General features: G+C 34.6%; 1 protein-coding gene and 2 long non-coding RNA genes across 13 annotated transcripts in view; 1 reads left to right on the top strand and 2 right to left on the bottom strand.

Moving 5' to 3' along the window:
• Nucleotides 1-3,642: 3,642 nt before the first annotated feature.
• Nucleotides 3,643-4,029, bottom strand: LOC115422762 (uncharacterized). Its single transcript, XR_003935873.1, has 2 exons — nt 3,907-4,029; nt 3,643-3,674 (listed from the first exon to the last, which is right to left on the bottom strand). It is a non-coding gene; the product is annotated as an uncharacterized LOC115422762 (long non-coding RNA).
• A 1,534-nt stretch (nt 4,030-5,563) lies between these two features.
• On the top strand, nt 5,564-6,251 carry LOC115422763 (uncharacterized). The gene is made up of 2 exons (XR_003935874.1): nt 5,564-5,654; nt 6,200-6,251. It is a non-coding gene; the product is annotated as an uncharacterized LOC115422763 (long non-coding RNA).
• A 1,220-nt stretch (nt 6,252-7,471) lies between these two features.
• The window catches only part of cacna1db (calcium channel, voltage-dependent, L type, alpha 1D subunit, b), a 154,583-nt gene continuing 150,524 nt past the window's right edge, over nt 7,472-11,530 (bottom strand). For all 11 annotated transcript variants that reach the window (XM_030139271.1, XM_030139276.1, XM_030139273.1 and 8 more), the window contains 2 exons: nt 10,560-10,745; nt 7,472-8,301 (listed from right to left, as the gene is read on the bottom strand). In XM_030139271.1, the coding sequence (XP_029995131.1) occupies nt 8,002-8,301; nt 10,560-10,745 (486 nt within the window). In that variant the 3' untranslated portion in view covers nt 7,472-8,001. The remainder of the gene's footprint in view (nt 8,302-10,559; nt 10,746-11,530) is intronic.

Raw genomic sequence — 11,530 nt, 5'->3', positions numbered from 1 at the left:
ACTTTTGGTACCACAACCCATCACTTCTCATCACTTGTCATTTAGAATTGGAGACTAAAGTTGGGAGAAAGCAGCAGGGGCCTGTATGGGATTTCTTTGAATACGACGGCGAGGAAGATAAAAGATATGAAAACACTAAAACTAATATTAAAAGTAAGCATTTAGAAAAAAAATGAAAACCAATAAAAACTAGCAAACCTGCTCTAAAAACTAATTAAAACTAACTGAATTAGAGAAAAAAAAAACTTAAAACTAAATAAAACTAAAGTATAATGAAAAATCCAAAAACTATTATAACCTTGATTCATACACCAGTGTGAGTGACACTAGAGGCAAGGTGGGTGAAGTGTCTTACCCAAGGACACAACGGCACAAGACTAGGACTAGGGATTCGAACCGCCAATCCTTCAGTTATTGGATGACCCGCTCTACCTTCTGAGCCCTAACTCTCCCCGACAACAACAGGAGGAGAAAATACCAATAAGAGTGAAAGAGATCAAAGTGTCAAATTGTATTTTTCATTTTACTCTTTAAAAGTTTTAGGTTTACTCTGTGGAATTACAGATGAAACAAGCCGTCTGTCCATGACCACTGCTTTATAATTTAGACAGAAAAAAATACAAATTTTAGGTACATGTTAACAACATCTCCAGGCAAAGCTAAAAAGTACCCACACGTGCCTACCCTACATATTTCAGTTTGTGACCATTATCGGGGCTTGTTTCTACACAGTGAATGCCATTTATGAAGCGTGTCCGTATTTCTTGGGTGGGACTTTTTAGTCATGAAACCAAGCCATAGTCTAAACTCTGTCTTCTATTTCCTCTGTCTCACACCAGCTCTTGTTGGACTGATGAATGCATGTGTCAAAGTGTGTTGTGACCTGCTCATGTCATCATTTCTGGTATTCGTACAGATGTTTGTTGTTGGCAGAACCGCTGTAAAACTATCCCTAGCAGATCAGCTTTGTTGTAGCTTCTTGTGTTGTTTTCATCGCAACAGACGACAACAGTGTATCCAAGCAAAGTCAGACACATATACTAGTGTGGAAATTCATCCCTAAATCAAAGTCTGTCTGCATTTTATCCAAAAACACATATTCATCAACTGTCATAATCTGAGTGCAACCTGCTATACTATGCGTTTTTTATTCCTGGATTTAAAATGTGAGCATGTCCCGGCATTAACGAATCTGTCATCTTCAATGTTTTGGATTGTGGCATGTGCAGTGTTTGTTAGATGATCATGTCCTCAGTTCATCCATGACTTTAATTGTCTGAGCCTTCAGCTGATAGAAACTTACAGATTTCAGTCACTTTAATTTCAAGACCATTTTAGAAGCTGCTTGATTTGAGAAGGGATAACAGCAAATTATAGGACTTATATTTATGTTTAAAGATTTCATATGTAAAATATACTCTGTAACCTACAAGGTTCTTGTTCATATTGCAGTTTTATGTACACGTTTATGAAGCAATGTTTATATGTGACTGATGAAACTGAATTATTTTAAGTGTAATACCGTTGTGCCTGTAAAACCACTACACTATACTATAACTTGAAGCTTGATTTAAAAAAAAAAAAAAAAAAATCATTGCCTGACATACAACAGTCTAATGTTATGATGCTAAAATGTCTTAATAGGCTTTGCACTACTCATGAATATAACTTAGCTCATTACTACGATGATCAGTGTTTACATTATGCGCCACACGTGAATATTTGAATATTTTTTTCTTTTACCAGAGGGATTGTGAAGGGAACATTTTGACCTTTGTCACAGCTATTATATTTGCATGTTTTGTTTTATTTATTTTTGTAGCTGAGTTTAAGCACACACTAGAAACCGTCCTGACCTTGTCCTCATGATTTTATTCAGCGATCTTTACAAAAATCCTCTGCAGGATCATCATCATTTCAGGCGAGAATTCAGATGTACAAAACAGGGTTTTGTTTTCCATCAGTACAAAATCTAAAAGGTACTAGTAAGTTCTGCTACAAAGTAGATAGAGCTATTTTTAAGTTTTCATACAACAAAGGGATACAAAGCAGAAAGTTTCAAAGTCATCAGTTATTTTTACAAACACTTTACAGATTTTATACATGTTTGTCATTTCATAAACATATGTAAAGCAATGGAAGAGTACAAAAAATAAAGCTGTCAGACACACATACAAGTCTTTGTGTTGTTAGTCCACAAATTATGTTTGTTGTGGTCTGTTAGTGATTATAGTGGGAATAATTAGTTTTTTTTGTGAGATTACTGGTAGTGACGGGGATTTCAAGACACTCTACACTTTGGGGATTGTTTTCACTGTTTACACAATGTTGTGTATTCGATGACACTTAATTCACATTTTTACTGTTGTAGTAACTGTTTATACTTGGAATTTCTGGGAAAATGAATAAGGGTTTAAACCTTCACTGTTGTCTGTCATTGTCATGCACATGTGGTTTACAGGAATCTGGCGTGACTCCACATGTCGTAGGTGATACTTGAGTACAACCACTTCAAAGGTTCAGTGTGTAAAACATTTCCAAACAAAAACCTCTTTTAGGGCCAGTGTTTGGTTTTCTTTAGTTCCGGGCTTCACAGTAAAGAGGACTAACTGATTCACGTACAGTCATAGCAGGGACGGTAATGCACTGTGACAGAAGAGGAAGTATCAGAGCTGAAATAAAATGATTAATATTACTTTTTAGTTTTACAAGCAACTGTAGAATAGTCAATTTTGCATTTATGTTTTATGAGAAAAGGTTTGAATTGTAGAATATGAAAAAATTAAGTTTAAAGAATGCAATTACAGACAAAACCTACTTTAAGTGACAGACTGCAATTCAGTAACCATCTGACAGATCTGCAGGGTATTTTAGCTTCAATTATTTTATTTTAATCCAAACTGCAATCAAATGGAAACAACAGTATACAGTTGTGGCCAAATGTTTTGGGAATAACACTTCTTGTTTTCCCAAATTTGCTGAATTTAAAAAAAATAAAAAATCGATGTGTTTCTGAGGTACATTGAAGAATAATTTGAAGCATTATGTAGATTTCAAACTTTTTTTTTTTTTGACAAATAACATTTAAGCAAAGAATCCATTTGTTATTCCCAAAACTTTGGTCACAATTGTACACATTGAGGAAAAATGGGAGAAAAAGCTGATTTTACCTGCAAGTCCCTAATGTTTAGGTCATGGTGTATAAAGGTATTAATTAGCATTTATATTCAGTATTTATTTTATTAAGACTTTTTTTTTTTAACAATAATCCTAATATTAACATGGCAGTCTCCCTCCCCTTTGTGGACATGAGACACGATTCTTAGATCATCATCCACATAATAGTTAATATCGTACTAAATTTAAAAAAAAAAAAAAAAATCCATGTATTTCTGAGGTACATTGAAGAATAATTTGAAGCATTATATAGATTTCAAACTTTTTTTTTTTCTTCTTTTGACAAATCACATTTAAGCAAAGAATCCATTTGTTATTCCCAAAACTTTGGTCACAACTGTACACATCGAGGAAAAATGGGAGAAAAAGCTGATTTTACCTGCACGTCCCTAATGTTTAGTTCATGGTACATAATGGTATTAATTATCATTTTTATTCAGTATTTATTTTATTGAGACTATTTTTATAATAATCCAAGTATAGACATGGCAGACTCCCTCCCCTCTGTGGATATGAGACACAATTCTTAGATCATAATCCACATAATATTTAATGTCATACTAAATTTAAAAAAAAAAAACCAAAATAAAAAAAATCCATGTATTTCTGAGGTACACTGAAGAATAATTTAAAGCATATAAATTTTAATTTTTTTTTTTTTTTTTGACAAATCACATTTAAGCCAAGAATCCATTTGTTATTCCCAAAACTTTGGTCACAATTATACACATCCCCTCTGTGGATATGAGACATGATTCTTAGATCATCATCCACATAATAGTTAATGTCGTACTCTGCTTCAGGTGTTAGATCCTCCTAAATCTTACACACTGAACCTTTAAATAATATGTTTGATCTCCTCGATGATCAGACTGTTCGCTGCCACACTGTGCTCTCATTTTGACTTTTGACCCCACAGGTGAAAAGTGTTTCAGTGGGACCTGCATCAACTGTCTCGGTTTATGTCATGTGTAATATGGCTTTTGAAGTCCATTAAAGTCATCAGATATTTCTAGAAAAAAAAAAATCTGGCTGCATTTACACAAAACCAAAGTTTTGGATTTTTCCATTTTACTGTGTCACAGTTAACGTCATCTATCAAATCAATCAAACTGAAGTCTACGACACCTACAGATGAATCACCAGAGAAAAGACTGTTTATTAAAATGATTTATGTGCAAATGCAGCGGTTGCCTAACAGGTACCTGGACACCTTTAGCAACACACCTGGATAGTTACAGAGGTAATAAGAATAAAGTTTTATAAAATGCATAAGTTATATTTATCACCTGTATTGGGCACTGAATCTTTTTGAGTATCTGTGAATTGTGGAGAAAACTGAGCATTTACAGAACATGTGAAGATTATTCCAGACAAGTTGAAATAAATTAAATATCTTTACAAACTATTTGCATGCATTAAAAACATGCAAAAACCACATCTCACTACAATATCAATTTCATCTAGTACTTTAACTAAAAATAATCATAGTATCTGGATTAAAACTGTGTGTAAATCCACTCATTTGTCTTGTTTTGGTTTTATATTTGAAGGAGCCCTTGGATTGCACAGGTCAAACTGAAAAAAAAAAAACAACAAAAAAAGGACAGAAAAACACCCCGCCACCACCCAGCGTTGTTTAAAGTCGACCTGAAGACAGTGTTACAGTTGGCAGTGGTGTGCAGACGAACACTGGATAGTGGTGAAACGAAGGTAGAGACAGCAGACTGTGAGAAATGTGTCTTTATCTGTCAGTGTTTTCACCTACATGCAGGTTGTGCAGCTCACCTTTCACAGACTGCAGCTCATTTGGACTCACGCTGGCGCTGCGACAAAAAACAAAACCCTTCAGGTACTGTAAAAGGCAACAGCTAACATCAATGATCAAGTATAAACTATTTACAACAACAATAAGCTTGATTCATTATCGTCAGGAAAGTAAAAAGAAAAATAGTTTTTCCTGTTGTGTTTTTAAATATACATTGTGCAGAGGGTAATAAGCAGTAGACAGCTGAAATAATAGTAATATTTACTCATATTGACTCATACTGGACATCAGTGTGTACTTTATCAAACAAGACATGAGAAATGTGGGAATTCTAGACATTGGCGGTAAAACTCTGAATGTGCTGAGTCAGTAAAAGGCTGAGTCAAATCTGAGGATTATGCACTTAAGTTTCCTTCTTAGGAAGGGTCTCAAAGGTTTATTGAGTAATCACAAAAATCACGTCAAAAGTCAAAGACTCATGTAGCAATTTAGTGCGTCAACTAATAGTTAATCTCAAGGAGTGGGTAAAGTGAGTCAGCGAGCTTTAACCGTCATTATTTTAGGTTCTATTATCTATTCAATTAAACTAAAAAGGTGAGTGACACATTTAATAACTCGTGGGTTTATGTTTCCTTGTGTGCACGCACAAAGGGAGGATATGCCTGAGGACAACGTCTTTCTTTGCTGATATGTAAATTTCCAATACAGGGTGGGGAAGCAAAATTTACAATATTTTGAGGCAGGGATTGAAAGACAGTGTATGACCAATTAGTTTATTGAAAGTCATGAGAATTTATTTGCCACAAGAAAATTGACATAATAGAAAATGTTTTTATTCTGTGTCCTCCTTCTTTCTCAATAACTGCCTTCACACGCTTCCTGAAACTTGCGCAAGTGTTCCTCAAATATTGACAACTTCTCCCATTCTTCTTTAATAGTATCTTCCAGACTTTCTCGTAATAGTTTTGCTCATAGTCATTCTCTTCTTTCCATTATAAACAGTCTTTATGGACACTCCAACTATTTTTGAAATCTCCTTTGGTGTGACGAGTGCATTCAGCAAATCACACACTCTTTGATGTTTGCTTTCCTGATTACTCATATGGGCAAAAGTTTCTGAAAAGGTATGGATAATAGTGTTAGGTATGATTATGACATCAATATATGTTTGGTTTCAAAACAATTGACGTAGTGCCTGCTGAGAAAAAACAACTAAATGTTCATTGTACATTTTGCTTCCCCACCCTGTACAAGTCAAGTTGAATCCTGAAACCCTGAAGTGTGAACCGCCAAGGGCTCCCAGACTGAAAAACATCCACTGGAATGGCTTTGGATCGGCCTGATCGTCATTCTAGCGTTAGAGTAGAAATAAGTTAACAAAATATTATTATATACAGGTTTTTGAGTCGTGAAGTGATTGGATGAATGATGACAAATGTAGCGTTACAATGCCAGCTGCTTTGCTCTTTAGGGTTCGGTGAGGATCAGGGTGGCAGTTTGATGTGTGGAATTCCAGCTTAAGGAGATAATAGTATCTGTTGACATTGGTTTTTAACAGGATAGAGCCAAATAATGATACCTACATGACATCCATTCACTGGATCTTGAATGATTTTTATGCTTGTTGCCAGATGATCCTCAAATTAAAACATTAAAACATAAAGCAACTAGTCCCACATTGGCAGGGGATATTTGTAACATCTAACTTCTGTTTTTAAATGTACTTTTTCTGTTGGATATTAATATCCATCAAATCTATCCTTACATTTTGTTTATGTCGCTACCATTACTGCATTGCACTGTGGGATATTTATGGCCATATAATGGACAGTGTATGTTTGGAGAATGGACAAATATTTTACTTGTTTTTGCATTTTGTTTTTGCAGCATGTACAGTTTGCACTTTTTTGTTCTGAGAATATGTGCAAAGTAAAATGGGCTCTTTGCAGCCACTGATACTATTAAAATATTCATTTTTGTTCCCATATGAAATAGCATTATAGTACAGGACTCTGAATGCAGTTTCATATTATAAAAAAATAAATCAAATGTAGTTGAACTTTTTTGGCTTTTTTCCAGTCAAGTCAGTTATACAAGATCAAAAATGAAGCTATAAACCATGGGATAAAGTTGTTAACATACTATCATTAATCACCATTGTTATGGACTGTATACATTAGCTAATTAGCCAAGTCATGCAAAATTGGTGAAGGACAATATAAGCTTACCTTGTTCCTACTCTTTTTCAGACAGTAAGTATTGTTAAAGAGACAATGAAATAGTTATTTATTTGTGTGATATTTATTTTCTTTTTTGGTTGACTTATTTCCATATATTGGAGTGTCTTTTTAAACCTGGAATTCCTTTTGCCTACTTATGTTTGAAATAAAGTCTATCTATATTTATACCTATTAATATTTGCTTTCAAACAAGGCATTTTTAGATAATTGATGGTATTTAAGAAATTCCATGGTGCCTTTAAAGTATTGAAGGTTGGTGCTCAGCCTTAAGAGTCTGTTTTTCACATCACTGAACTAATTCTCCTGATCTTCACACATATTCGGACCACGTATAAATGCAAACAGCAGTTTTAAAGGATCTCTTTTGTTCTCAGGACTGATACCATAGTAAGCTCCTTTTCCAAACAAACACTTGACTCAACTGATGTGGTGAGATTAGATTCACTGATTTGGTTTGGATGGCGTCAGAGCAAAACTGGAAGAATGACCTTCAGACCGGCTTTGTGAGGCTACTGTTCAACGGAGTGTAACTGACTGACAAAATAAAATAAACAACTCTAAAGAGCATAATTAATGACATGTGGGCTGGCAGGTCGACTCAGGTTTCAGTATATGATCCTTCAATCCATTGCTTCTCTGATTTCTTCTGTTTTTTCTTCACGTCACTCCACAAAAAAGAGAAAACAAGGCACTTTGTCTCTTTTCCATCTGCGGTTTACATGTTGTGTCTATTGCAGGATGCAGAACCATCCCCCAGTGTAAAATAGTAGAATAAATTAAATTGAAAAAACCTAAATAATCCCATGTGAGCCGCTGCTATAGTGATGTAATGCATATCATCTCGTCTGTTAGGTCCTCTTCACATTTCACAGCGACGTACGACTCCTCGTCGCTGTAGTCGCGGATACTGCAGTCTCGAAGGAGCGCAGTGGCGTCCGAGCAGACGTTCCCAGTTTCCCCACTGTTGCCATTACCCATACTCCCATTCAACAGATTACTAGCAGCGCTTTCCATCTCGTCAATAGTCATCTCACAGACATCTGCGATTTCATGTTTGGTCGCTGACACAAAGTTTGGGTCCCTGGCGTATTTCCCCAGACCCTCAGAGATTAACACCTGAGAAAAACGGAAACAAATGATCAGACCTGGAACGAGTCAGTTCAGCTAGACCAAAGGGGTCCAACTCAGTTTAGCTCGGGGGCCACATTCAGCCTAATATGATGTAACAGGCCAGATCAGTAAAAAAAAACAACATAATAACCTATAAACAATATCAAAAAAGTCAAAAAAGTAAAATTACATTATGAAAATGGTCGTCTATGGCACAATTACAATTGAAAAAGGATATTTTTATGCATAAGTGGACATTTGTATCACGATATCTGTTGAAACAGCAGAATATCTACATAAGAGTTTTTTGTGGGGTTGTCTATATGTTTTTTTGTTTTTTTTTTTAGTTTAGTGTTTCTTCTTCCCCTCTTTAACTTTGACTTGTGCAATTCATTTTCTTCCTTTCCTACTTGGAATCTAACTGGTACAGTAACTAACATTGTTAAATGAGCTTTGTTGTCAACGAGTGTTCATGATTGTATACGATCAATATTTGACCTTGATGATCAATAAAACTAGTTTAAAAAAAAAAAGAAAATGGTTACATCTATAAACTGTCCTTTAAAAAAAGAATAACAAGAACAACCACAAACAACCTGAAATTTCTGTAGAAAAATAAATGCAATTTTACCAACATTACGTCTCAGCTTATCAATTACACATGTGCATTACCACTGACAGATCACAGTGGATCTACAAAGGCACAAAACATTTAGTAACAGACATAACATTGTTAACATTGCATGTACTTCTCTGATGACATTTCAGGTGGTTTATATTTGTCTAGTTTATTAACCCTTTCACGCATGAATTATGAGAACCTTAATCAAGATTTTTTTCCTGAGTGTTTGTATTCCTCTTTAGGCATGAAAAAAAGCAATGCGATTGAAATTTTTTTTTTATGAACCTATTTTTCATGGAGTTACAAAAATGTCCACTCAGCTGGACACCATGCATTTAATTTATGAAACAAAGAAACATGTATTCACTGATATACTTTGTGAAAACTATGAAATACATTTTTTAATGTTGCTAATCTGATGTTTTGTCACATTTTAACATACTCTAATATTAGTTATTACTCACTTTATGGAGATACGATGCAAAAAAAGAAAACAACTTTTGTTTAAGAAAAACTGTTAATTACTGTCTAATATCAATAACAAGCTGCTGATTTACACTCAAACCTGTTTCTGCAGATCAGGTTTATGACAAACAGCAAAGTTACAGTAATGGTATGAATTGCAGTGTATGGGATGGTGCATAAGTGTCCACTGAGTTGGATGATATGGAAGTAAAACAACAAAACCCATGAATATACAAGAGAAAAGCTTTGGATAGCTGTCCACTGTAGTGACCAGTATGCATGAAAGGGTTAAATTGTTTTGTGCAAGAATAGTTTGTAAATGTAAATGTTTTCATGTAATTTTCATTTTTTTACACTAAAAATAAAGATTATATTATAATGTTATTTTACTGCTCTGACCCACTTGAGATCAAAATGGACTGTACGTGGCCCCTGAACTAAATCGATTTGAACATCTTCAGTGTAATTTTTGCATTTTAAAAGTTCATCCCATGGATTGGAGTGTACCCTTTGGTGGGCCGGTTTTGGCCCGCAGGTCGTATGTTTGACACCCCTGATTTAGACATTCAAATCAAAGTTCTTTTTCAGGAATGTCTAAAATAGAAATAGTAATCTCCTTAATATCTGTCAATATTTAGTCAGTTTCTTCATTACAAGTTAGAAAAGACAAGACAATAGCAGCTTCTGCAGTAAACATGTTCACACTCACAAAGTTTTATCAAAATTTTATCATCATATGAATGTAATGTTGAAGTAATTAAACTTGTGAGTGTACATTTCACAGTCATTTGTAAGAGGAATAAATTGCTCTTATAAGTTACTTTTTATGTATTTTCTTTTCGCTTAATTTTTTATTTCAATTACTCTGATTTGGGTGAAACATTCAGGGACAAAGAGAAAGACCTCAATACCTGTGTCACATAAAAAAAGAAGAAAAAAAGAAAATCACATTTCATCACATCATACTTAGTTGGAACTAAATTGGGCAATTTTATCTCTGTAACCCTGTAACCCAGATTCATGATTTCATGCTTCATTCCATGGTCTTTCCAGTCTTTCACAATGCTGTTAATAACATTCTTCTACATTTTCCTGAAAATCTTTATATTTATCCTCAGAGGTGTATCTGTGTCATCTTAGAGCATATCCAACCCCGGTAGTCATGGTGTCTACTCACAGCCTCCACCAGACTGTTGGCGCTGCCTCTCTTCTGCAGGCAGTGCGAGCAGCTCTCTGCAGGAAGTTGCAGGCGTGATGGTGAATGGCTGCGACTCGGAGGGCCGTCTCGTCTCTCTGTGTACCATGAACTCCTCTTCACGGCTCCAGGAAGACTGCCGACGCTGCCCGGACTGCGCCAGTCCACCTGATGCATGTATATACTATATGCTCACACTGAGTTTGTCACAGCGGACAAAGTGAAGACAGTAAAACCTCAATCTTAACATTATTGTTCTGTTTCTAAATAGTAAAACTCCTCAGATTATTTTTATTTCTCCATTTTTTTTCTCTTTCTGTACTTTCCTCCCTTTCTATCAAGTGCCATAACCAATATGTACTTGTTGCAATATGTACTTTTCATGCAGAATATTTCCTGGTATATATATAATATTCTATTTTTATCACTATCAAACCTCATACTTCATACTGCACGATGAAAAGTATGATGATTTAAGTAACATTAAAAGTAAAATGTTAAATATTTGTGGAGTACATGACTATAGGTGTCAGACCCTTAACTTTAATTCTTTTTAGGATGGCTTTAAGATCACTTTTAATCAAACGTAAAACATATTTTTGCACAAATTATGCTTTTTTTAATTCACTTCAGGTAAATATATGACTGTATATATGTGCTTCTACACAGTGGTAGGTTTTCTGTAGGAATATGGTTCATGGAGTGAGGTTAAGAGATGATTATGAATATAAAGTCAAAAAGTACTATAAGTTGTAAGTATTTGGAACATCACACATTTAAACATTCATGTGAGTTTGACTTGCTTTAAAAAAAAATTAAAAGACAAAGCTTAGACCTCAATCAGATTTAAGACTAATAACATCTAAGAGCTAATATTCATAAAAGTGAATTTTAGACATTGTAAGGATGTGCAGACACCTTAATGACGTTTCATCTGATCACAAATATTCAGG

This window comes from Sphaeramia orbicularis, chromosome 7, assembly GCF_902148855.1.
Source record: "Sphaeramia orbicularis chromosome 7, fSphaOr1.1, whole genome shotgun sequence".
In the NCBI taxonomy this organism is placed as follows: domain Eukaryota; kingdom Metazoa; phylum Chordata; class Actinopteri; order Kurtiformes; family Apogonidae; genus Sphaeramia; species Sphaeramia orbicularis.
The sequence above is the reverse complement of the archived record's forward strand: the minus strand, read 5'-3'. Positions and strand labels throughout refer to the sequence as shown.